At 48.9% G+C, this 27,040-nt stretch overlaps 1 protein-coding gene across 2 annotated transcripts in view; it reads right to left on the bottom strand.

The window, feature by feature from the left end:
- PCSK6 (proprotein convertase subtilisin/kexin type 6) overlaps nt 1-27,040 on the bottom strand; it is a 189,321-nt gene that overhangs the window by 131,561 nt on the left and 30,720 nt on the right. For both annotated transcript variants that reach the window (XM_017518901.2, XM_017518895.2), the window contains exon 2: nt 10,882-10,986. In XM_017518901.2, coding sequence (XP_017374390.1) covers nt 10,882-10,986 — 105 coding nt within the window. The remainder of the gene's footprint in view (nt 1-10,881; nt 10,987-27,040) is intronic.

The raw sequence follows: 27,040 nt of genomic DNA on the forward strand, positions 1-27,040 counted from the left end.
AAAAAAAAAAAAAAAAAGAACAGAGCTGCCTGAGGCTGAGTGGGCAGGGAATGAAGGTACCCAAGGCAAAGGGATGGTTTCCCTCCCTCCTCCCTGAGCCTCAACCTCCCCACACTGTCCTGAGTGAGGAGAGCTGAGCGCCTGCATACACAGCTCACGTTTAGGGCTGGGGTTGATCTCCAAGGCACCCCTGGTGTATAGGGCAGAATGCCGGGAGAGAGGCATCCCAGCCTATCCCACCCCCGATGTGATTCATCTATAAAACACCAGCGGACCAGACACCTTAGCAACACCGCAAAGGGCTCAAAATCAATTTCAGGTTAGACACTTAAAAAGTCCTCAGCACCAAGTCCTAGATAATTTATAATGGCCGCTGATAGATACTTCCCCAGAAAATAAAACTACAAAATGAGATATTTTGCTCCTAACACCTGCTGATGGCATTTTGCAATGTTCCCATATATTACTGCCTGAACTAGAAAGCTTTTACCTGATGTAAGATGCCGCAAACAATATTTCATAATCTGTTAAGCACCCTATTATAAAATACAGTGGTTCTGTTAAGCACCCTATTATAAAATACAGTGGTACACAGCTCCTGCACAGCCCAAAGCTCCTGGGAATGTTCCACCCCTCCTGCCAGGCTAAGCACTGTTTGTGCTAAGGGGCCCTGGACTCACTTCCCGTTCTAACAACATCTGGCGCCTTCCAACTCTGTGCCCACCAGGCCACTCTTCTAGTCAGAGGAGGAGGCACACTGTGCCCTTTCAAGCCCAAGTGGACGACGGCCTGCTAATCAGCTGGGAGACGTGGGAAAGCGTGGAGCCAGCAGTCACAAGAGTGTTCCTCAGCAGGGTGGAAGAGCCCGGGCATCGCAGTCCCTGGCCCTTGCTGGGCTCTGGGCAAAACCCCACAAAACTGGCACACGGTTCTGAGGGGGTCCATGATAGCCTGGGGTCCGCAGGACAGTTTGGGAGACTCTCTCTGGCGTGGTTCCAGGGGCAGCCCTCTCTCTGCTAACAGACATGCTCACTGAAAGGCTCTGATGGCGAGTGAGGTGCTGTCAGGCCAATGGAACTGAATCCTGTACAACAGACGACTGACCAGGCATGGGGGCTTCTCTGTGGAGGTGGGACGCAGGCAGACAGTGTGGTCGCGGAGGCTGATTTGGCCAGCAGCCACTCTGTCCCTTCCTCTGGGCTCCAGTCACTGCCCTGCTTCTCACCCAGCTCCGGGACAGCACAGGGGATCCCAGATCCCACTTCCTACCAGTCACAAACAGGAAGCCATTTTCCACGTTCACCTTTCTCGATGTCTCTGGAGAGCAGGCATCCTTGGGTCACTTATTCTGCTGCTCACTCAACAAAAGTGCACTGAGTCTTCCTGTGTGCCGGACGCTAGGAGCTGGGAAGATGGGCGTGAACAGACCTGGTCCCTAGCCAGGACCAAAGTGCCTCTCCCTCCCCTCCCCTCCCTTCCCTAGCTGGGATACAAAGCCCTCTGCCTTCAGTGCCCCCTCGGGGTGGAACCAGGAGCCACGTGGACACTCTGTGGAGGTCAGTGGTAGGCCAGCAGCCCCAAACCAAGCGAGTGAAACTCCAGCTCTCCCGTCAAATGGAAGCAACCCTCACAGGTTGCAGTGAGCAGAGACTGTACCACTGCACTCCAGCCTGGGTGACAGAGTGAGAGACTCTGCCTCAAAAAAAGAAAAGAAAAGAAACAAGAATGAAAATGTGATTAGGTCTTAATGACTACTAGATGACATCTGTTGATTTTTTGTGGAAGATCAACTGTAAGTGATTTGGGGCAAAGGCGAGGTTTGCCAAATCCCACTTCTGGCCCAAACAGGTCATCTTTCTCTGCAAATCTGTATCAAGCGTCTTGATTTCTTTAAAGTCTTATTTTGAAGACAGAACTTCACTCTGATCTTTTTCCTTTTATCTATTTTCCGAATGTATGTTTCCTGCTAAGCATGCAGCATACTTGTAGACAAGTGACGCTCCGGGGCGGGGAGTTCTAATCAGAAGAGGACTTCATCGACTTCTCAGGACAAGGGCACAGCAACACCTTCTTCTGCAGTGTGTGCTTCCTCCAGCTTTCTTCTTGAGAAGTCAAATTCCAAAGAGGCATCCGTTGACTGTCCCTCTGTTGATAAGACCAGGTAGAATCTAAGGACGTTCCTAAAGGGGAACATAAACAAATAGAGACCCAGGAGGGGGCCCTGCCCAGGTTGCAGTAAATGGCCCGCGATGTCACAGGCTGTCTCTGCCACTGAGCTGTGCTCATTGTCCACACGTCCTTACAGCGAGCAGCTATGGGCAGCCTTGGCCACCTCTCCTTCCCTGCAGTGCAGAAGCTTGCTGACACATCAGTCCCGGGTGTGACAAGCGACAGGGGTGGGTGTTTTGAAACTTTCACTCATGAGCCAGCATCACCAAAGAGAGCATGAAATCCCTGCCGCTTGCCCTTCCCCGCAAAGCCACCAAGTCCCTCTGCCCCAACTTCAAGCCCTCGCCTGTTCAGAGGGGCCCAGGTGTGGCTCAGGAAATCCCCCAGAAGTTCTTGGGAACTGGAGAGTCCTACAAGAGGGGCTTGAGTCTTCGCTCTTAGATGGAGTGAAGGCCACAAAGGGCATACACAGAGACCCTCCCCCAGGGGTCTCACACAGCATCAAGGGATCCAGCTGCTGAGCTTCCTTAAATACCCACCCGAGGGGCTGTGGATGCTAGGTTCACACAGGTTCTGCAGAGCTATAGCCAAAGGGAAGACAGCTCAGCCAGCTCTTTCTTTTCTCTTTTCTCCTCGGTTTCATCAAAGAGAAGGCTACTTTATTCCGTAACTGTGAAAGAACAAGGGGACTGCAAGCCACCAGGACACATCAGGGGAGGAGTGAGAGGCCAGACCTCAGCACCCAGGAGCCACCAAACTCTAAAGCCTCCTCCAGGAGAGAACCATCAGAGCACCGAAGAAAATAAACCTGTTACTCTCTCTGTGTGGGAGGCGGACACCCTGCCTGGGCCTGCACCTCCAAACTGTAAAGTGGGGGGCTGGGACTGGTCCCTCTCTGAGAGCTTCTGCACTCAATAGTCTATGATGCTTAGATCATGGTTTCCATCAACTTCGACTGCTCTGAGGACCTTCCTGGGCCAACATCCAACCAACCAAAGAGCTGAGTGAGAAGGCTGAGTGGTAAATTTAAACAAAGAAACTTCCCACTCCCTGGCAAGTGCCTGTCACCGTGTAATGTGCAACATGGCCCTCCTCCCACGGACAGGCAAGGATTAACGCGCCACGCTGGGGCCCTCTTGCCCTGGATCCCACAGTCCCTCGAGGAGTGGAAGGCGAGGCTCCCTAGAACCCTAGAACTGTATGCAGAATGGTGCCGGCATGAGCACGGTTTCTTTTTTCCTCTGGAGACTGAGAGGACCCACAACTTTCATCAGCGTTTCAAAGGGGCCTGTGATCCCCCCAAATGGCTAAAAACCACTGAACCCAAGCTAGACTGACAGAGGCAGAAAGCAGATCAAAGTTTTCCCTGGGTGAGGGATTGGTATGATGGCTGTCATCTTCCAGGAGGGGAAGGGGACCATCACCACAAGTGAGAGCCCATCACAGTGAGATGCCCAGGCCCACCTGTGGTGCTGCACAGGCTCACCTTGAGGTGGGGCCAGGGAATGCCAGGCTGCCATGGCAACCGCACAGCGGGAACCGGTGAGTAGCCCTGGGCAGTAGAGGAGGAGGAAGAGGAACAGAAGAATAAAAGACATTCTAACTCAGCCTAGCAGGCCACCCCCCTCCATCTGCCAGGACATCCAGGCAGCTGCCAGCCCAGCTCCTTCCCCACTTCTGCACCTGCAACCATAACTGTAACAGGGTAGAGACCATTCCTTTTTTTTTTTTTTTTGAGATGGAGTCTCGCTCTGTTGCCCAGGCTGGAGATCTCGGCTCACTGCAACCTCCACCTCCTGGGTCCAAGCGATTCTCCTGCTTCAGCCTCCAGAGTAGCTGGGACTACAGGCACCCATCACCACACCAGACTAATTTTTGTATTTTTAGTAGAGATGGGGTTTCACCATATTGGCGAGGCTGGTCTTGAACTCCTAACCTTGTGATCCACCCACCTCGGCCTCCCAAAGTGCTGGGATTACAGGCATGAGCCACCGCGCCTGGCCATTATTTCTTGAATTCTTTCCATCAAAGTTGAACTATGGGTGCTAGAAGACCCGTGCTTAACAGTCATGAGAGACGAAGTCCTCGCTCTGCTGATGGCCTGGGCAGTAGAGGAGTGAAAGCTCACTCCTTCCACTCATGGGACAGTGTGTGTGAAAGCTCTTTGGGAAAGTAAAGCTATTCATTTATAAGTTAGTTCTTATTTTGCTGAAAGTGGACAGAAGGTGCCCTCTTCCTACTGCCTGTCACCCACCTCCGCTCACTGACAAAACAGGCAGCTAGAGCCTAGCTTCGCCTATTGTTAGGGGCTGACCTGTGAACCCCTAAATTCTTATGCTGAGATCTTAACCCCTGGTAGCTCAGAATGTGACTGTAATGGGAGATAAGGGTTCTAAAGAAGTAATTACATTAATATGAGGTCATATTCCTTTGGGGTTTTTTTTGTTTTTTTTTGAGACGGAGTCTCACTCTGTTGCCCAGGCTGGAGTGCAGTGGCACGATCTTGGCCCACTGCAACCTCCACCTCCCGGGTTCAAGCAATTCTCCTGTGCAATCAATAGTCTATGACGCTTAGATCTCGATTCCCATCAACCAGTGTCCTATGAGAAGAGGAGATGAGGGCAGAGACACTCACAGAGAGGGACAACCACGTGAGGGTGCAGCAGGAATTCAGCCAGCTGTGAGAGACCTCAGAAGAAGCCAGCCCTGCCAGTGCCGTAATCTCAGTCTTCCAACCGTGCTAACTGTGAGACGATACATTTCTGTGGTTGAAGCCCCCAAGCCTGTGGGACTTTGGTACAACTGCCCCGGCAGAGACTAAGAATCTGTGGAGTCCGACGCTGCTCCACGCGTCTCCTCTCCAGGCAGTCAGTACCTCTGTTATTTTAGCTCCAGCAATGCAGGATACAGCTTTGTCCATTCAAGCCATATTTAGGGTTTTCCCATAATTCAGCGAAGGTGGGTCTGAATTTACTTCTGAAGTATTTACACAGAAAGAAGCTGCTTATCTTACATGTAACTTGCTTATGTGAACCCAATCAGTAGAACTTGAGATATGCTTCAGTAAGCATTGTCTGCTGTTTAATGGGGAGCTGCTGGACTTATGAAGGAGTAAAAACAAATGATACGCAGCCTTGGCCTTCGATAACTTCCTGTCGCATTGGCAAGAGATGGGCTTGCGCACTTTGAACTCCAAGTTCCTCTCTCCTGCTGCATCCACAGAGCAGGGGCGGGCCGCTGCCTGTCACCTCTCCTCTGGTCTGGAATACTGAACGCCCTTCCAGGCCTGACAATCCAGGCCCCTCAGGAACCACCTGCACCTCCCCTGCCAGCTCTGACTCTGTCCCTGACAGATCCCAAACAAACTGAACTCGTCATTGTTCCCAATACTCTGTGTACCCCTACTCTGGGGCCTGATCTAGCATACAAACACATGATTGCCAGAAGAGCAGGCCACGCCTGCAGCCTCTGAGCAGGCTTCCTGGTGGCAGGGATGTCGGAGCCCAGAGGGGAAGGTGGGGAAGAGAGCGACAGCGGGGGAAAGGTGGGGCGCAGGCTGTGCAAAAGCTCTGCGGAGGGAAAAAGGGCGAAAGTTGTCTGAGGAGGACTTCAAAGGCCAGTGGTGGCTGGGACTCAGGGGCCCACCGGAGGCCAGGACAAGGAGGGTTTGGGAAGTGGGGATACAGCTTTGTGGCACCATCAGGCATGTATTTCAGAGGATCCCTCAGGAGCATGGGAGGTGCCTGGAGGGGGCAAGGATGCCCACATGAGGCTGCAAGGAGGGCAGTGCAGTGGTACAGGTGAGAAGTGGCAGGAACTGGGCCTAGGGCAGGACACACAGGGCATGACAGGGCCAGGCTGTACAGGAGGTGGAGCAAGTGTAGGGGAGACGGAGAGGCTGCCGGTTCTGCGGTGTAAAACGGATGGGTGCTTCCCTCTGAGACAGACTAGGGCCAGAGAGAGTGAGCTGGGTTTGGGACATGTTGACTTTGAGTTGTCTTTGAGACATCTAAGTGGAAGGTTTGAACATGCAGGTGAAAGAATAAAACACTGTCTTTTAAAGTATATTTACAAATTCAAACCTTTTTTTTTTTTTTTTGAGATGGAGTCTCGCTCTTGTCACCCTGGCTGGAGTGCAATGGCATGATCTCGGCTCACGGCAACCGCCGCCTGCCACGTTCAAGCAATTCTTCTGCCTCAACCTGCCAAGTAGCTGGGATGACAAGCGCCTACCACCACGCTCAGCTAATTTTTGTACTTTTAGTAGAGATGGGGTTTCGCCATGTTGGCCGGGCTGGTCTTGATCTCCTGACCTCAGGTGATCCACCCACCTCGGCCTCCCAAAGTGCTGGGATTATAGGTGTGAGCCACCGCACCCGGCCAAATTCAGACTTTTTACCAATTCCTAGTAGCCATGCCACTAAAACCAGCTGGGTGGTGCTGAAAATGTGAACAGCCAGCTTGTCACTGTCATTTGATCACCCTCATGGGGGAGCAGCCCACTGTCCGCACATGGGCAAATCCGCTGGGCCCTGGGCTGCTGCCTGGCCCCGCCCTCAGCCAGTTCATCAGCCCCTGAGACCAATGTGGTCACTTACTGTCTATGTGCTCTTGTCAGGAACTTTCTGTTTGTTTGCACTTTGAATTGCTCTAGCACACAAAACTGTCAGATAAAATTCCATCTGTAGTTAATGGAAAGATCTGCTTCAACATTGCATCACTGCTGGAAGGAAACCCGAGCTTTGATTAAACTCTGGGGGCAAAGTCCCATCCTACAAAACAGAGTGCCTTCTCTGGTCCTTGCAGTCATGTTGCAACTTCTGAGCTTTAGAGCACTGAAATGAAGCATCAAACCGAAGCCTCCTACGGCCCTGGAAGGAGCCACCAAAGCTCCCTCCGAACATCTTTTTCCTTCCATTTCTACCACCAATCTGGCTGAGATCTATAAGGAAGGAAAGGGCTGAGCCCAAGTCATCACGCTAAAATGTAAGGTCTGGAAGACACAGGCAGCAACGACGAACTATAAGCCAGCTTGGAACATAATCAGAACAAGTAATTTTTAAAAAATCTGTGAGCCCTTTCAGTGATTGGTCGATGCTTCTGTAATATCCACCCTTCTCCAGACTTTTGGCAAAAGAACAAGTTAAAAACAAATGCTTTCAGTTTGCTTAAATGACAGCCCTTGGAAAAACCCAGCAAGCGATAACTGCACCCTGAGAACACTCAGGCTGTTCCTCCAAGGATAGGGCTGAGTAACAAAGCAATTTGAGCAGAATGGCCCTTTTCAAAGATGGTTAAAAAACAAAATCAAGTAAAGGTAATTAAGAATGCAAGGAAAATGAGTGTACAATTCTGGTATAGGATCAGTACAAAGAAGGTACCTAGTAAGTATCTTCTAGTACCTAGTAAGTATCTTCCTAGTACCTAGTATCTTCTAGTACCTAGTATCTTCCTAGTACCTAGTGTCTTCTAGTACCTAGTAAGTATCTTCTAGTACCTAGTATCTTCTAGTACCTAGTAAGTATCTTCCTAGTACCTAGTAAGTATCTTCCTAGTAAGCACACACACGCGCTTGACAAAGAAAGTCCTGCTGTTGACCCCCAACTTGAGTTTTGTTTTGCTTTAACAAACGTATATTCTATCAGCATTGATGTGACACGGGGTGGACTGGAAATTCCATCACTTATCAGAGCACTTTTATGCAACGGGGACTGGAGCTAATTAACATAGAATACCATCTGTATTTGATTGAACTTTATCCAGATAAGCCCATAACATGCATTTCCAGTTTGGTCATTTGAACACAATGGCGGCCTGACATTCCGAAGTCTCTGAACAATATTAAATCATCTTTTCCTTTTGTTAATAATATTAATTACACAACTCTCCAGATGTTAATGTACCACAAAAATGCTTTGCCAATGTAGGAAAATGTTCCGATGCACTGCAATAAAAGATAACACTAAATACTTACATAAAACAGCTAATTTCACCAAATATTTAGTTGTAATGACTGGGCAGAGTAAATATTAGTCAGACTGACAGCTAATTGATTTGGTTTGCATTAAAGCTAGATGAATTTAAACAGAGGTTATTTCAGTTGCGATTCTGAATTCCTAATTGGTTCAGATGTCTGTGTGCTTTCCCTGGGGCTAACAATTTAATTAGAGCTGGGAGGAACAGTGAGCCAATCCTAGGAAGGTTCCAGGAAGGCCTGGGATGCCCAGGCTGTTTACCTTTCTTCCTTTCTTCTTTACTGGCAGGATGCATGGATAGCAGCTGTGCCAGGAGCTTATTAAGAAGCTCTGTGAAAAGGAGATTTTTATTTGAAAAAATATAACTGCTATGGTAGCCTTTGCCTAGGAAGTCTCTATCCTTCCTTCTGCTGGTGTCAAGGGGCAGCTAATGCCTGGGAATGCTTGGCCCTCAGACCCAAAATGAATATAGGACTCTGAATGCACCTAAAATGAGTCGGTCAAGCAGCTCAGGTGCTGCAGACAGGAGGCAGGTCCAGGGTACGGGGACCCTCAAGCCCCCCTGCAGAGCCTGTCTCTGCTGCCTCAGAGTGCCTTGCTCGTGCATGGGTCTCCCACCCCCACTCTGCAGGGGACTCAGCAGCACAGAGACCTGCTGGCAGCTCCGCATTCCTCAGACACAGGGTCCGGCACTCAGCAGGTGCACCATCAATATTTTTGGAAGGAAGGGATGAGCAGTCGACCTGAGTACCTTTAAAAGCTTTAAAACATAGTCACCAACACCAGAGGATGTAGTCAAAACACAGATTAAGTCTCCTATTTTGACTCTGCCTTAGTTCTAACAATTAAGAATCTGCATTATTTATTATGGGAAGGCCTCATGGAAGGAAGACCAGGAAATCCACAGTCCCTGTCTCTTCTCAGAGCATGCTAAGAGGGGGGCTTCCTGCATGCAAACAGCTTGCTTTCATTGTCACTATCCGCATGGTAGCAATTCAACAATTCAAAGGACTTCGGTTGAAGAGCGAGGATGTTTCTTCACAAGGCAGACCAATCACTTGCGTAAAGTGGAAGTGTGGAGGGCTGCCGCATCGACCTCTTTCCTCGCTTAGAATTTCCTCCAAGATGATAGATGACAGTCTCTCACCCTCACCCTCACAGAACACACACCTTCTCCTCCAGGACCAGCCTGTGCACGCTGTACAGAGGCCCCTGCTGCTCAGTTTTCTGCTGATCCACACTCCCACAAGTGCCCCACTCTTTGGGAATGAGCAACTACAATCTGGCTTTCTTCCTAGAGGATTAAATATACTGGCCCCTTTGAAAAACATTCCTTCATGTTCCATGGTGTAAGCACAAGTAGACGTAATCTCACCCCCATGCGATGGGGTGAGATGGTGCATGTAAAGTACCCAAGCACACAGTCACCCCTTACTACACACTTAACTCCTTCCCTTGCTATGAAGGAATAATGGAATGAGCACAGTGTTTTATATCCATCTCATTCGACTTATCCATACCGATCTAGCCATCCATTCATCCATCCATCCATCCACCTACAAAACAAATCCAGAAATACATTCAAGACAAGTCTGCCTTTTCACAGCCCAGGTCCATGAGTGAGCTCCATGGGACCACTTCCTCATGTGTTTCAAATCAAAACCCCCATCGAGCGATGCCCCAGAGAAGGATAAGTCAGGTAAGAGCCCAGGGATAACGCATCTCTCCAAACAATTCCTGCGCTGATTGTCATTGAAGTAGGTGGCTTGGGGCAACACCAACAACCCATTTTTCCATAAAAACTTTACTCTAAGTATTTCCTGGAAATGCTGAAATAGTTTTGTGCATGAGCTAGGGAGCCCAAACAAACATCTAGCACATACGTTAACTTTTAAGAGAAGATGACTTCTGTGACCTAAAACTGTGATTTACCAATGACCTCCGTTCCTTGTTGGGGCTGCTACCGTCTCTCATGTGAATTTCATTTCCTTCTCAACACTCATCGCCCTGTGACATATCACCGATTTTTCTATTTCCTGCTTCGTTTTCTGTCAGCCCCACCGCCAGCTCCACTGGCCCTGCTGTGGACGGAACCAGCCACGTGGCAGGTATTCCAAAAATACCTGCCAGATGAACGAACTCATTCTGAGGAACTCACTTGGCCATCTTAAATTTTTAATCTTGACAAGTATCTGTTGATTGACATTTGTCAAAGACTAATTTCAAATCTATGCAGAAAGGACGTATAATTAACCACCCAATAAGTATGGATTATATTAAAACATAAAATGTTAGCCTCTTTTCAAATTACATTTGTTCTAATCCCGAAGATCTGTGAATCTTTAAGGAAAAAAGTCACACTTACTGCCTCAGTTTTCAAATTGATAGTAACCATCAATATACATGTTATGACAACCACAAAAATACCCATCTGCCTGATCTCTAATTTCACTATTAAAATACTGGCTTGAATTGCCTAGAGTTTTTGTTTTATGGGTAAGCTTCATATGTGTATCTCCTGGAATTATTGTATTTTGTTGATTTTAAAATGCTGAGAGAGCTTCGCTCACATGATTTAGTTCAGATGTCTGATACGTAGCTACAGGAGTCTTGTATCGAAAGTGAATGTGGAAAACTCATGTCTACCCAGCATCACATTAAAACACAGACTCCACCAGTTTTAGGACCACAGACGAAAAGCTTCCATCCCTTAGGAAAGTATCCTGACCCTCCGTACCTGGGGGTCCATTCTGAGGAAGGTGTGAGGGCCTCTGCTACTCAAGGTCGATCTTTTAAACGTTTTGCTGTGATAAAAATGGTAGTAATCTTCCAGGTTTCCAATCTGCAAGACAAGAAGGAGGATACCATCAATTAATAGTCCCAGGAACAGCTTTGAAAATCTTCCACCCCACAAGAATCTCCCCCTTATCTGAGGGGCTCATCCTCCCAGAGGAAACATATGCTCCCCTGGGCTTCTCCGCATATCTCTGGTATGTATCCACTGTTTATAAACATGAAGGTGGATTTAGACACTCATTTTTAGATAAACAACACTAAGTAATATTTCACGTGGAGCACATACTCCACCACAACTCATGGTAAATCAACATCATTTAAAGTTTGTACTATCATGGCCAAGTTCTTTAGACAAAAATGAATGTTCATTTAGGGTCAAGCATCCCTGAAGTAGCTAAGTTGGTGTCAACTCAGGTCTACACCAAAACATTCATTTATAAACAAACTCCATCCCCATGGGTAAACTGAAATATTGAAGAATGAACACTTGCTCTCAAGTGCAACGGGACAGCCAAAAAAAACACATGGATCCATCTGCTTGGGGATTGTGAAAGGGTCAGATGAGAACATCTAAACCCCCGAGGTGTCCCAATTTTCCACCAGGGGCACTTTGTCAGGACAGATTTCATCTTGAGGACTGGATGGAACCAACAGCAGCCTTGTGACCCAGCCTCTGACCTTCAAGAAGGGCTGGCCCTCACTGAAGCACCAACTTGCCATCTGACCTGGCTTGAGCAGGGGACATTGTTCTCGGAGGCCTGCTTCTTGGCTGCAGAGAAGTGCTAGTTGATCACCATCCTCCAAAAGGGCTTTTAAAATAAAGATGGGCTGAATATCATATAGACACTCAGGTTGATCTTCTCAGGCTAAACCATCCTGGTTTCTTTTCCAGCTTTATTAAAGGGTAAATTTAAGACTAATGGTCCTCTACAGCAGTTCTATATGATGATTACAAACATGAGTTTTGAGTCAGATAAATTTGGTCCAGACCTTCCCTACCTCTCCACCAAGATCAGCCATGTGACCTTGAGTGAGAATATTTGACACGTGGGAATCTCAATTCCTTATGTGTAAAATAGGGATAAAGCTACTTACCACTAAAAGTTAAGCAGGACTAAAGTCTACCCAACTCACAACTCCTTGGCTGTCCCCACCTTAATCACAGCCATTTAGTCTGCTATGGTCTGACCTCAATAGAGTTGACTGGCCCATCCAGGACCTGGTGGGACCTGGATGCTGTGGATGGCCATTTTCAAATCTTTGCACACGAAGATAAGGAAGGAGTCCAAGAGAGAGCCTCCCAGCCCCTTTACTACGCTTCAGTTTTCCTTTCCGGCAATCCTGGCAGCCTGGCTGCCTTTTGTTCTTGGGTTTAGGAGACATCACTTTGTCCTTGAAATAAGGAGCTTCCATTTCTTCTTTAGCTTGCTCTAGTGTGTTCCTGTTGCTTACAACCACAGAACATCAAATACTAAGACAGTCATGAGGAATGAATAGGAATCACCTATACAGGGCCTAATTTAGTGCCTAGAACCTACTAGTGGTCACTCAACAAACGGTGGTGGTCCTGGGAGCTGGAATTCTCTCTCTGGCACCTCCATTCCCCTCTCTGGGTCTGGGATGCTTCAGATTTTGGCCAAATCCAGGCCTGCAACTAATTTGATCCCTTCCTGCTGGCTGGCCAGAGCTTACCCTCTCTGTTTCCTTATGAGATGAATAGCCACCACCCTGAAAGGGTTGCTCCCAGACTTGAATGAGATATTTGTGTGTGGAAGAACTAGCAGAGAGCCAGCAGGTAGGTAGTAAGCGCTCAATACACCGTTTTCTGCAATTCTGATTCTCAGTTTATTTTCTACCTCAAGACATTTTCCTGCCATCACAAACCTCATTATTTCTGCCTATTTTGCTCACAAGCATTTTTATTTTTCTTCCTACAGATAAGTCACCTTGCTCACTTCTTCAACAAAGTTAATTGCCATATGTGTCAAAAGGTTCCTCCTCACCCACACTAGAGCTGTTATTCAGCAACAGAGGCAATCATGGAGTCTCAACTTGCAGCAGTGTTTAATCAACATGTTTGCTTATAAGCTGCCACCATCCCTTGGAGAAGTTACATAACTTTTGGTCTTTTAATTCTGGGCATTCAAGTCAATTCCCAGTCAGGGACATGGAGAAACTAAGAGTTGAATAAAACTTGCTGGCAAAGAAAGACTAATTGTGGAACTGCTGACCCTTCACAGGCTCATGTCAGGGTGGCCCTGGAAGCCATTCGGGGCAGCACCTGGCCTTTGAACAGCTGAGCCAGGCTTGGGGCAGCCACCTTTCCCCTCGAAGGCCAGTCCCCAAGCCATCCAGCCGCCTACCCCTGGGCCACCATGACCATCCTTTGCAAAGGTCCCAAAGTCTGGGCTGACATGAGCTGTTCTCCATAAGCGATCCAGGAAAGGCAGTCCCCAGAATGCTGACCAGGCCAACCTCTGAAAGCAGCAGTGGCCAGAACGCCATCTGTTTGGACACTTATGTCCTGTCTAGCATGAGGGTTGAGGGGCTGGGGAGGGCCACTCCCACTGCAGGGGAGAAGGGACACCGGCCAATGCTGCCCTTGCAAAGCCAGCCGCAGAAGAAGCTGGAATCACACATTTTTCCTCTGTGACTGGCTTATGTCATTCAGCATAATGTCTTCAAGTTTCATCAGTGTTGTAGCATGTGTCAGAATTTCCTTCCTTTTTAAGGCTGACTAATCTCCCATTATCTGCATACCTCACATTTTGTTTATTCATTCATCTGTTGACGGACACTTGGATTACATCCACTTCTTGGCTATTGCGAGTAATGCCGCTGTGTACAAATATTTGTTCGTGTCCCTGCTTTCGATTCTTTTGGGTACATACCCACCTACTGTTTTTCAATAAATGTTATTGGAACACAGCCACGCCTCCCCCTTCCCTGCTGCCCATGGCTGCCTTCCCACTACAATGGCAGAGAGGACCAATTGCCACAGAGACCCCAGAGACCACAAGGGTAAAATATTTCTTTTTTGTTGTTGTTGTTCAACTTTCAAATGTTTTATTTTTAGTGTTTTTAAACATTTTAATACAACAAAGGTATAAAATAATATATATTAGTTAAATCTGGATTTAATTTAGAATCAAGATATTTACTTATGTACAACACTGTGCTTACATGTATGGCTACCACAGGAACGTTCACATCTTCAAGTAACACTAGTTTCTCTGTAGATAGGGAGACATTTAGGTAGAATAAGGGTAAAATATTTCATACGTGAACTTTGAACAAGAAAAAGGTTGCCAGCCTGTGATGTATAGCATTTGCTGCTGAGGGTGTCTGGGGAGTTCACCAAAGTCTCTGATATTAAGCACGGGTTCTCTAAGGTGGGCAGTGGTGGTCCACACGCTGAGCGACTGTGCTGATAAACACAGGTTCAGCTACAAGCATCTCACTGAGTCACTGAGCTGTGCTTTTTCCACAAACCTCCTTGTCAGATGCTCCAAGAGGCCTTGTCCTTCTGTCTGACTCGTGTGGTCCTGCCCTCTGCCCTCCCCCTGCAACATCAGGCATCAGGTCAGGAGTGTGAGGTTTTCATCATGGGCAAAACCAGTGAGAGAATTAAGGGTGACACAGCAGGAGGCAGGGCAGCTGCCCAGACACACAGGCCCAGTGAAAGTCATGTCGGCCCCGATGATGCTGCATTTATGATGCAGCCATTGCCGGCTGTCCCCTTCCGCACTTACCTAAGCCCTTCTAGGGTCCTCACCTGACCCACCACAACAGGGGCCACCCCAGGTGCAAGGAGGCTGCCCCTCCTCAATAAGGGAGGCTGTTCCTTCACATCTCTGGGTGCCTTCATGGGGAAGGGGAACAGGATGCCAGGCTGTGAGACCCCCAGGCTCGCACAGGGTCACCTGTGGGGATGCGGCCACTGGTCTGGTTCAACCTGAGGGACACCTGGCTGCCCTCTGTCCCTGACTCACAGATTGGGGTGTAAGAAGGACCCACAGAGATGTCCCCATTTCACAGATGGGTAGATTGAGGCCCAGGGAGGTTAAGATTATATCACATTGTGGGGCTCCCAGTTCCTAAACCAGCAGTCTCCCCATTCTACCCACAGATAAGCAGGTGATGACATTTGATACCAAATGACATACAGATAAACAAGTCAAGTTTAAGATAATTGTCACACTTTTAGGACCTCTTCAGGGTCAAATGGACAGCGGCTGGACTCAGGAAGGGGGCGGCCTAAAGGCAACACTCCAGGTGCTCTTCCAGAGAAAGTGAGGTTCTTTTTTTATCTGGCATTTGCCCTGATGGCAAGTGTTCTTCCCTGCTTAGCAGCCTGGACATCCTGGGTGGCTGCTGCTTGGCTGTGGCCTTGGACAGTGTCCACACCAGGTGCTGGCTCTGCTCCTGTGCTCACAGCTCACCAACTCTGTGCACTGCTCCTCCAGCCGGCTCCTGAACAGCCCGCCTGCCTTTATCATCAGGAGTGGTGCTTCCACAGGTTGCCGCTACTGGAGGGCCCTGGCAGCCTCCTCCTCCTCCCTCAATTGCAGAAGAGAGGCACTGGCTCCACCATCCCAGCTGCCTCAGTCCTGCTCAGCCCCGTGTGCTACCCCGACCTCCATCTGCTCTTCATCAATGCATCTGACTGCCAGTCTATAAGGCATTGTTTTTTGACTGTCATAACATGAAATTTAAATATTGTTCTTGTTCTCTTTTGTGCCCATGGTATTTTCACAATGCACTAATTAGAGCCTGTCTCATGCGCCATTCAAGAAAATAAACAAACCTTTCCCCTCCTGCTTCCACTCCCCTTCTCTAAAAAAGAAAAAGAAAAAGAAAATAAACAATTTGTGGAATACAGAATGCTCCCGTCTCTTTACTCAACATTGATAGGCGATTTTATGCATTACTCGTTAAAAGTGGTAACACCACTGAAACAACATTAAAAACCTTGCTAAATGTTCTTGACCAGAACACTGGAGGAAATGAGATCAAAGAACATACAGTGAAAAGAGTTTAATGCAGTGTAATTCTCTTTAACAAGATGCTCTGACATTTAAAAAAATCTAGGTAATATGTGCACGTGATAAAAACTACGGAAGGTACAAAAGGTTATGGAGTTAGTAGGGAACAGCAATACCCACTCCTTCTCCATTCCCCAGCCAGGGCTCCTCACTATTACTGAGTGCTCCCGGCTCATCACAAGAGCAGCTGACGCTTGCTGGGCACACGCCCCGTTCCAGGCAGCAAGCTTGGAGTTCAGATGAATTAATAAGTTTGATTCCCATAACAACTGTAGAGGGTAGATGTTATGACTGTCCTCATCTTGCAGATGGGGAAACTGAGGCACAGGGCAGTGAAATTATTCAAGGTTCATTTAGTCAACAGCACAGTCAGGATTCTTCACTGTAGAACTCTCTGCCTCTTGGCACGGCTAAGACTGTTAGTTACCACGAGGGATTTCAGGCACCTTGGCCCTCGTTCTTAGCAGCAGGTTCTTTCCCAGAGTCAGTAACCTCAACATGTGTGCATTTTCCTTCACTTCAATAAGGATATCATGGGAGATCTATATTATGTTTCATGTACATGTTATCCCATTATGTCATATACGAGTGCGTGTGCATATGTGTGGATGAATAGGATGTGTGTGTTGTACATACACATGTATACATGTATTCAGGGGTGTGTGTGTGTATGTGTGTGTGTGTGTGTGTGTGTGTGTGTGTGTGTGTAAGTGTTTATATACGGATGCATACATATGTATACAGTCACGCCTTGGCATCTGTGGGGGACGGGTTCCAGGCTACCCTGCAGATACCAAAATCCACAGATGCTCAAATCCCTGATATAAAAACGGTATCATATTTGCATACAACCTACACACATCCTCCACTAGTTTAAATCATCTTTGATTTACTTACAATTCCTAATACAATGTAAATGCTATGGAAATAGTTGTTACACTATATTGTTTAGGGAAAAATGACAAGAAAATTGTTCATACATGCACCATACATTTTTTTTTTCATGTTTTTGATCTGAGGTTGGTTGAACGTGTAGATGTGGAACCCGTGGATAAAGACAGCCACCTGCATATGTATTCAGGTTGTGTGTGTGTGTGTGTGCGTGTGTTTGTGTATATGTGTATATGTTTATATACATATCCAGGTGTGTGTGTTTATATCAGGTTCATAAACAAATGGCTTTGAAACATACCAGGCGAGTCCTTGATTTCCCACAGTCTCACATCCAAGTGAGCCTCCTGGGGCCACTGCCAGGCTGCCCTGACTCAGAACCCCTGGGTCTGAGGCTCTCTACTTGGTACATGTCAGATTCACCTGAGCAGCTTGAGCAACCCCACGTGGGCCGGGGCTTGGCCCCAGATGGAAGTTCTGGTTCCAGAGGTCTGAATGGCCACTGGGCAGGTGGGTTCTAAACCCCTCCCCGGGAGAAGCTGAGTTGTATCCAGGAACTATGTCAAATGCCAAGAGCACAGGCCCAGATAGCTGTTTCTCCATTTCCTGCCAGTCCATCCCAGGTCCCTCCAGCCTCAACTCAGCATCATCTCCTATGGGGAGCCCCGCCCGTCCAAGCAGGTCCCAAGCACACTGCCCCGTAACGCTGTCCTCCAGGGTCTGGGCTGGATCCGTACCGTCTTTGTCTAAGTCAGCACACAACTTCCACCACACCAGAGCAGCATCAACACCACCACGCACCCTTACCACCCTGCACCCCAAACCTTCCCTCCTGAAGCGCTCCTTGTCTTGATAAAAAGCCACCATCAAACCTTCCCAAAGGCAGCTCTTACATGGTCCCCAGACCCGCTCCCCGCCCATCGCCCCGGCCCTAGTGCAGGCAGCCCCATCTTCTGCCCGGACCCAGGTAGGCCTCTTAGTCTCTCCCGGAAGGCTGCACTAACATTTCCACCCTGACTCCTCCTTGTCTCAGAGGGTACACGCCCCCTGTACAGCCACAGGCCTGGCCCCTGCCTGAACTGCCCTCTGTCGTCCAGTGTAAAGGGCCCTGCCCTCACTCCCCATTCATATCCCTGTGCTTGCTCAAGTCCCCTCACACCCACAAGACTAACTCCTACCCTGCTTTTAACCATCACCTCGGCTGTCACTGCCTCCAGGAAGCCCTCCCAGGCCTCCCAGGCCTGTTTGCCCAGACACGGCTATCACACCCTTCCTCCTCCCTCCCTCCACCATAAACTTTCAAGGGCAGGCGCTACGTTGTCTGTCAATCCTCAGGGCCTGGCTGTGTCTGGAACACAGAAAAAGCTCAAAATCTGCCTGGTGAAACGGACAGACTGAAATGAACAAACAAAATAACACTGGGAGGATACACAGGTCTCCCCCATCCCACCTGTGTCCAGCTGTCCAGTGAGGCCCCGCGTCCAGAGGCGGGGTAAGTGTGCCCCCAGTGCCTCCTGGCTCAGGCGCTGCTGTCCTGCCTTTGAGCTCTTGCTCAGTCACCATCCCGGGACAGTCCTGAAGCTGGGAGGAGGCTATGGAGCCGGACAGACCACCTGCTGGCTGTATGGTCTAGGCAAGACCCCCACCAGCCTCTCCGGCCTGAGGACTTGAGGCAGGCAAATCCTAGCCAGTCACTCACTTCAACTGGCCAGTGTCCTTCATTCATAGCACGCACCAGCCATGAGAAGAGCCCTCGGGCACCGGCGTGGACGAGCAGAAGTGGCTTTCAGGGCCACATAAGGGAGGGGTAGGAACCAGCTCGAGGGGCGAGGCTTGGTGTGGGGTTTACGAGAAGGACCTTCCCCATTATGTGTTTTCTTTAAATGCGAGTGTAGCCAGCTTCAGACAAGATCTCAGTGGGTGCTGCCAGCCGGGGTCCACTCTGCCAGAAGAGACTTTGTGTTTGTTGAAGATCCTGAGGAATGGAGGAGGAGTAGCCCAGTCTACTTTATCATGTTTCATTTGCAGCAAAGTCACCGAGAAGCACGCCGAATCTACCCCAAATGACATCAGATAGTTCCAAAGGTCCACCCGCCCACTCAGCTCTCCGATGGACGTGACTGCAAACACAGGTGCAGTTCATAGCCCTCAAGCAGGCTGCATTGCTGCTGGGGGAGGGTCGGCTAAGTGCATACTCTGGTCAGTCTGCAAAAACGCCACTCCACCTCCCCAGGCCAGCCCAGCCAAACCCTGCTGCACGGGAACAACTGATAGCAGCCACAGAATGCCTCAATTCAAGGCCTCAGCGATGAATGGGCTGTAGATGAGACTTTGCAAAAAAAAAAAAAGAAACTATACGTTATCACTCCCGAAGCCTGCCCTTCCTGTCCGCCCCCGCAGCTGCTGTGTGCCTGGTCTCGGAGCCGCTGTCTGTCTTCAGGGCCGGCATCTGCCGAGGGCCTTGGCTTTCTGGGAAGGGTCCATGTCTAAAAGTCATGGTCGTCTGAGTTTAGTCATATAATGTTATTGATCCCAGTTGGTTTGCTTAAGAAAAACACAACTAATTAGACCCTATAAAAACCTACACACCAAATTAATTCTGTATTGCTCCAGTGACTTCCGCCTGAAAAAGACGTTATAAATATAGATGACCACTGGACCTATATTTAGCCAGCACTGGGTTACCTGGAATTTATAATTAAGGAAGTCCAGAGAGAGAGAGAGAGAGAGTGGACATTTTGTTGTTATTTCTTAAAGCACTTTTTAAGAACTGCTTCCCATTTCAGTCACATAGCAACATTCTGTTATTGCAATAATTACAATCCTGACCCAAGTTAAGATGATTGCACAACGTCCCAGTCTCCTAAAATTACTTTCTTCAACACATATCCACCCAAACTGTGCAATTAAGCTGTTCAACATCCTAAAAATTCCTGAGAAATCATTAATTTTTACTTAGCAGACTTCATTTTTCTCCTGCCTTAATTCCCCAAACCAAATGGTCTGGCTTCAGATGAGAACGTTTCATTTCTATACGTGGCCTCTGCCTATATTTTTAATGTCTACAAAGAGCTGTCTGAAAAATGCTACAATCCTTACTTTGAAGATATCCATTTTAAATCATTTCCTGGTTAAAGGTTTCTTTAGGGCTCTCTGGAATTTGTTGTTTTACCCAGTTCCTAACTACAATGCCTCTTGAGTATTCATTTTTGTTTTGTTTTGATTTTTAATTGAAAAATAAACTGTAAAACTCTTCCATTCTAAAGTTGTCGTATGGGGCAGAACATGGGATGTGTGGGGTGGGGAGGTCTGGGGTGACCTGGAACAAGGCACTGCTGGGACCCAGAAGGCAAGGAGGGTGCCCGCACTGGGGGATGTGGAACCGGAGCCCATGGGAACAGGTTACTCTGGGTGTCAGCGTCCAGGCAGGTGATGAGGGCGCCCACTCAGGGGAAGTATGGACAGAGGACATGGTCCCCCCACAGGGGGATGGATGGAATATGTTACTACATTAGGGGCCTCTGTAATTGATGAGAGACCAGTGGTAATTCCCTGGTGTCCATGGCTGCCCTGCGCAGTTCTGTAGAGACAGTCCTTGTTTATGTGAAGGACTAACTGGGGCACTGGAGCTGACCGTGCCGGGATCACACGTTTCTCTCCACTGGGTCAGACCAGCTTTGCCCTGCGCGTTCCATTTTTCTGTAGGCTTGTGATTGTTTCAAAAAAGGTTAAATTTTTAATTGCAATAAAACAAGGGAAACTTTCATCCCCTTTCCCAAATAAAGCTTAAAGAATGGATAGTCCAAACTGAAGACAGAGGCTGGCGTGCGTGAAGTCTATGGGTCTTCCTCTAACCCCAAACTGCGGTGACATACTGCTTCTCAGAGCTGCACCATTCCCTCCTCCCACCACAGCAGGGCCCATGCGACCCAGGACTTATTTTGTAAAAGAGACAGAAAGAAAATTAGGTATATTTCAAGGGCAGGTGACCTCTGGGGTGGGGAGGCTGCTTAAGGCCTGGCCCTGCCCCTCATGTGACTAGGGTCCACACCTCAACCCCAGGCAGAGCTCGTGCCCCTTCCTCTCCCAACTGCCCTCTGTGCAGCTGATGTGTTAATGGGGATGGGTTTGAGCCACATCTCCTTGCTGCCCGCTAACTTCCCTGTGCCATGTTTGGTCTCTCTAGTTGGGCGAGGTACTCCCGATGCCCACAGATCCTAGCTTGGGACCCCATAGTAGGGAGGAGGTCCTGTGGAGACTCCAGGAACCCGAAACTGCAAGATCGCCTGAACGGGTCCAGAGAAGCCAGCATTCAGATCTGACATGCGCTTTCCCAAGTTTTTTTTTTTTTTTTTTAGACGGAGTCTTGCTCTGTCACCCAGGCTGGAGTGCAGTGGCACGATCTTCCCTCAATGCAATCTCTTCCTCCCGGGTTCAAGAGATTCTCCTGTCTCAGCCACCTGAGTAGCTGGGATTACAGGCATGTGCCACCACGACTGGCTAATTTTTGTATTTTTAGTGGAGATGGGGTTTCACCATGTTGGTCAGGCTGGTCTCAAACTCCTGACCTCGTGATTCACCCGCCTAGGCCTCCCAAAGGACTGAGATCACAGGTGTGAGCCACCACGCCCAGCCTCTCCCAAGTTTTCAATAATGGAACTCATTTGTAAATGTTACCACCACTGTGTAGTCTGCCTAAAACATGCCTGCAGGCTACAGACAGCCTTTCGTGCTGGCTAGTGGGGTAGAGACATTTGGTTCAGACTTTCCCAACCTGGGGAGGCCCACTGTTTACTTTTTTCTTTCTGAGTATGTGAGAAGCAGGGGGTGCTTATCCTCAAGAAAGTCTCATCTGGAGAATTCGCCAGCGGAGAGAGGTCTGCTCTCAGCACAGGGCAGCTCTGCTTGTGTCTGTGACCTTGAGCTGTGTCTGTGACCTTGAACACCAATGGCTGTGCACAGCAGCCCTGGGCAGGCTGCTTACATCATGGATCAGAGAACAAAGCTACACCATGGCAGTCGGGGGAGCCCATCTGGCTCCTGACAGCCCCCTTCCTGGGCTCCCCAGAAAGATGGGTCAGTGCTGAGCTGCAGCTCATGGCTATTTGACCAAGGAAGGTCAAGTTGGAGGAGGCTGCAATGTTTTTTAAAAAAGATTTTTTCTTTATGAAAAATGTTGGAAATTCAAATTTTAATATCTCAAACACCGTTACTTGAAAGCAGTTATCCCAAGGGAAATCAAATGGCATTTTAGGAAAATCTTCAAATTTTTCACTTAAAACCTATACACCTCCTGTACCTGAAAGAAGTAAAAACAGGATTCTGAACAGATATTTGCATACACATGTTCATAGTGGCATCTTCCACAAAAGCAAAGGGGTGGGAGCAACCCGAGTGTCTGTGCCTGGCTGAGGGGATCAGCAAAACCTGGCGCAGACACACAGTGGAATATGGTTCAGCCTGAAAAAGGGAGGCAACTCTGATGCGTGCCACAACACGGATGAGCCTTGAGGACACTGTGCTCGGTGAAACGAGCCAGGCGCTAAGGATGAATACGAAACGATTCCCCCTGCAAGCGGTACCTGGAATGGTCAAATTCACTGAGACAGAAAGTAGAACGTGGTTGCCAGGGGCTGTGGGGGAGGGAGGAGTGGGGAGTTGGTTTGTAAAGGATACAGAGTTTCAGGCCAGACACAGTGGCTCACACCTGTAATCCCAGCACTTTGGGAGGCCGAGGGGGGCAGATCACCTGAGGTCAGGAGTTCGAGACCAACCTGGCCAACATGCTGAAACCCCATCTCTACTAAAAATACAAAGATTAGCTGGGCGTGGTGGCGTGCGCCTGTAATCCCAGCTACTCGAGAAGCTGAGGCAGGAGAATCGCTTGAACCTGGAAGGCGGAGGTTGCAGTGAGCCGAGATTGCACCACTGCACTCCAGCCTGGCGGCAGAGCCAGATTCCATCTCAAAAAATAATAATAAATAAATAAAAGGGTATGGAGTTTCAGTCTGGGAAAATAAAAAGGTTCTGGAGATGGACAGTGGTGATGGTTTCACGACAATGCGAACGGACTCAACGCCCCGAAATATACGGTTACAAACAAATAAGATGACATATTTTCTGTTACGTGCATTGACCACAGCAAAAAAGAGAACTCTCCTCTGCATTCCGTGCCCACCTTTCCCACCTCTCGTGTGTCAGTCAGGACGCTGGGGCCGTGGCTCCAGTGTGCCGGCAGCATCTGGAGGTCTGAGACGGAGAAGGCATCGCCAACCCCAAGGCATAGCCAAGCAAGGCAGCACTGCCCAGCTGTGTTTATAACAGCTCTTAGCTCCAGGCAGTGCGTCTGCTCCTTGGCCCCTCTCTATTGTGTGGTTTCTCTGAGAGGGAACAAGGCCACAGGAAGGAGGTGGGAATGATCTGAGATGGCCACAGTCACCTGACCTGAACTGACAGTAGTGGATGGTGAGAGTGTCAGCCAAACACCATGCGAGCTCAGCTTCCTTTTTTCCTGGAGCCCATCCCAAGTGATGGCTTCGAAGGCCAGCTGACCAGGTGGCACAGTGACCAAGCTCCTATGGTGACCTCACAACAGCTCACCCTGCTGAGATCGGTGGCTCCCAGCTCATGAAGATACAGAAAACTTTCATCCAGCTGCATCAATGCCCAAACTCAATAACACCAATTAAAAACAGGCGTAGAGAAACATGCACTGTCATTCTGCTTCTGTGACTCAACCCCACGCTGGTAATTAAAAATGAAGAAGCTACTGATGAGGCAGCTGTCATGATTTCACCAAAATACAACAGAGGGACACCCTTTCCCAGTTGCAAAGCGTATCTTGGCTTGTAAACTAAAAATAGACTTTGTGCAACTTTCAGACAGCTCTTTAAAAACAGCATTTGGGACTTTTCCTGCAAACTGTATGTAAGCTAAGAAGTCAGGGGAGGTCCCCGACTGCCTCTGCACCCTTGCTGGCCCCAGTTTCTCCTCTATCAGGGGAGGCACTACATTGGCTTTTCTCTCCATCTGCCTTACACTAACGTCTGTGGTGTATGGAATATTTGCTAATAAATGATTTCAACAGAACTTTCATATTCAAAGTAAAACTTCAGCAGCACTAATTTACAGATGAGAGGCAACTGCTTGAAAGGAGGTAGGAGAAGACAGATCGTCCTATTCCAGGGACGGAAGGACGGATGATCCCCTCCACGGCTGATGCAGTAAGACTGCACGTAACAGCATCTTATAAACAGGGACTTGGTGAAGACCCACCCACGGTGAGGAGCCTCTGTGCACTTACCAATAGTCACGCCCACCCTGACTGCGGGGCAGCTCCAGCCATCCCTTCCTCTCCTGTCTGGAACTCATGTCTTGTTCTCTCCAGCCTCTGCAGGTCCCCAGAGGCATCTGCTACTCCCTCATTCCTTCCCTCAACAAGTATTTGGGCAGCTGCTCAAGTCAGGTATTTTAGACATGAGGGACTCCAGGGCCTGAATCCAGGGGAGAGGCCGACAGGAGCGAGTAGGACACAGCAAGATGAAGGAGGCACCTAGGAAGCCACTCTGCCCACCAGGCTCTCAGAGGGCAGAACAAGGAATAGCAATCTGCCAGAGGCACCCCTAGATTAAAACAGGGACCTGCATGCTTAGAGGCAGGAGTCCCAGCAGTGGAGAGAACAGCTTCTCTACTTGTCTTTCAAGGCAAGAGGGAGCCAGGGAGAGAAAGGGGGAACACACAAGGTGAGGGTCGAAGGGAGACAAGGAGGTAGCAATGAAGGGACCCCAGGCATCGCCTTGCACGACCAAGGACACTCCAGAGGAATTATCGAGATCTCAAGTCAGGCCGGGCACAGTAGCTCATGCCTGTAATCCCAGCACTTTGGGAGGTCAAGGTGGGCAGATCACCTGAGGTCAGGAGTTTGAAACCAGCCTGGCCAACATGGTAAAACCCGTCTCTACCAAAAATATAAAAAATTAGCCAGGTATGGTGATATACACCTATAATCCCAGCTACTCAGGAGGCTGAGGCAGGAGAATCACTCGAACCCAGGAGGCAGAGGTTGCAGTGAGCCAAGATGGTGCCACTGCACTCCAGCCTGGGCAACAGAGCGAGACTCCATCTTAAAAAAAAAAAAAAAAAAAAAAAATCAACTCAGCAGTTGAGATCTTTCTTGGGCCCTGGAGCCAGGGGCTGCCCAGATCTGAATCCCAGATCCTCTGTTTAAGTAAAAGGGATCTCTGAGCAAGTTCCTAAATTTCTCTCCAGCTTCCCTTTCCATGCATTGGGATTAGCAGCATTCCCCCTGCCCAAGGTTTCTGGGAGGATAAACCAGGCACCGCGCATAGGAGACGCTTGGCCTGGCACACAGGGAACAGCCCCCGCCTCCCAGGGCTCAGAGTGGTCAGCTGACTGTTTTTCATAGTATCTTAAAGAAAGGAACAAGGGTACAGCTCACTTTGTAGGGGAAAATAGATTGCAATAAAGTTAGTTGCCATTTGCCCTTTAATTTCAATTCTTAAAAAATACAGAGTCCTTCTTTATCAGTGGTCCCTGTGGGGAAAATAATTCCACCTAGACAGAGCCACAGAGGGCCAGGGTGAACAATACAGGGTATGTGGCAGGTGGGCGCCGGGGAGCTGTGCTGGGGGACAGTGCCACATGCAGGCGGCCGTGGCCACCCCGTCCAGATGTGCAATACCACTCGTGTCTGGCAATCCAGTTTCTTGAAACTAACTTGTTTCTTTTCCATTTACTTTTACAAACTCTCAGGAAATGAGCCTGCAGTATCTGTCCAATTCCAGACTGAAACATTTTTTAAGTCCAAAACTTCTGATTTTGTAAAACACATTCTGGCCTTACGTCATCTCTTAGGTTCATATCCCATCTGATGTTTGCTCACCCCCTACTAGAGCTGACATCTGGTGTCTCCACGACCCTCACAGACGGCTGCCCGTGGTACATCCCCTCCAGAAGTGGAGCTGGGTCCAGCCATGTTTTAGATGGCTTGCAACAAGGTGGTCACACACATCCATCCTGCTCTCTCCGAGGGTACGATGGTTGTTCTTCTCCTGCTGGGCTCTCAGGCATGGCACTATGAAGACCTATGTGGCTGCCATGTGTACCATCTCAGCAAATGACCAGCAAGTTCACCCAACTCTTTCTGGGTGGGTGAGCACAGGTCGTGGTGATAGGAATGTGAAACCCAACTCCAAGGCTGTGTGGTCGCTTTGCCCCAGTGGGTTTAAATCTCTGCAGCAGACAGCACACATGTTGAAAGGGGTTTCTGCAAGGCTTTGAGCTGGGGCACAAACCCAAATGCCATAAAGACCCCCAGCTGGGCAATGTGGCCCAGGATACACACAGTCACTGGGCCACCGCAGGACCCCGCTTCTTAGGAGGGCCCTTGGTACAGACTCAAGCAAGGCTCCTGACTGCTGTCTGCTCACCATTTACAGACCTTCATCTGTCTCCTGAGACTGTGCCTCACTCTCCCTTTCACAACGTGTCTCCCCTCCAATGGAAACAGACCCCAGTACCACAAGCGCGTCTGACGGTCCCAAAGGCTCCACGTCCCAGCAGATCAGCTCCTCGCTCCTTCAAAAGACTCTCATTCTGCTCTGTTTCTCCCCAGTGGCAACCACAGACACAAACTCTGTCAATCATTCACGCTCTCAGCGATGTGTTTAATTACTCACAATGCCACCTCTCCAACCTTTTTCTTGAATCTAGACTAAATTTAGCAGTTTTGGGTACATCTCTGTCAGCTTCTACCTAATTCCTTCACATCCATCTCACTTGGAAAAAACAAACTGCCTTCCATTTCATTTAATGACCCCTACATCCCGCAAGCGTGCTGGATGGGCCAGGATTTTGCTGCTGACAGCTGTAAGATTGTGGTTCGCGAGCCACGTGTTCAGAGGGAAGGGGTGTGCATGTGGCTTCCCTCAGCCAAGGGAGAAAGCCTTCCGGACAGAAGAGAAACCCTCTCCAGGACCCCTTTCCCCACCCCCCTCACTGTTAGCCCTTGGGAATCCCTATTATATACATACATATATTTAAAAGCCACTCCTCTGCCCCTCTGGTACTTCCTCACACACCCTTGGCTTAGCTGAAAGCCCCCCACATGCCTGCACAGTGAATTGGGTGTGTGCTGGCTTCCTC

This window comes from Cebus imitator, unplaced genomic scaffold (assembly GCF_001604975.1).
Source record: "Cebus imitator isolate Cc_AM_T3 unplaced genomic scaffold, Cebus_imitator-1.0 Scaffold19, whole genome shotgun sequence".
Lineage (NCBI taxonomy): Eukaryota > Metazoa > Chordata > Mammalia > Primates > Cebidae > Cebus > Cebus imitator.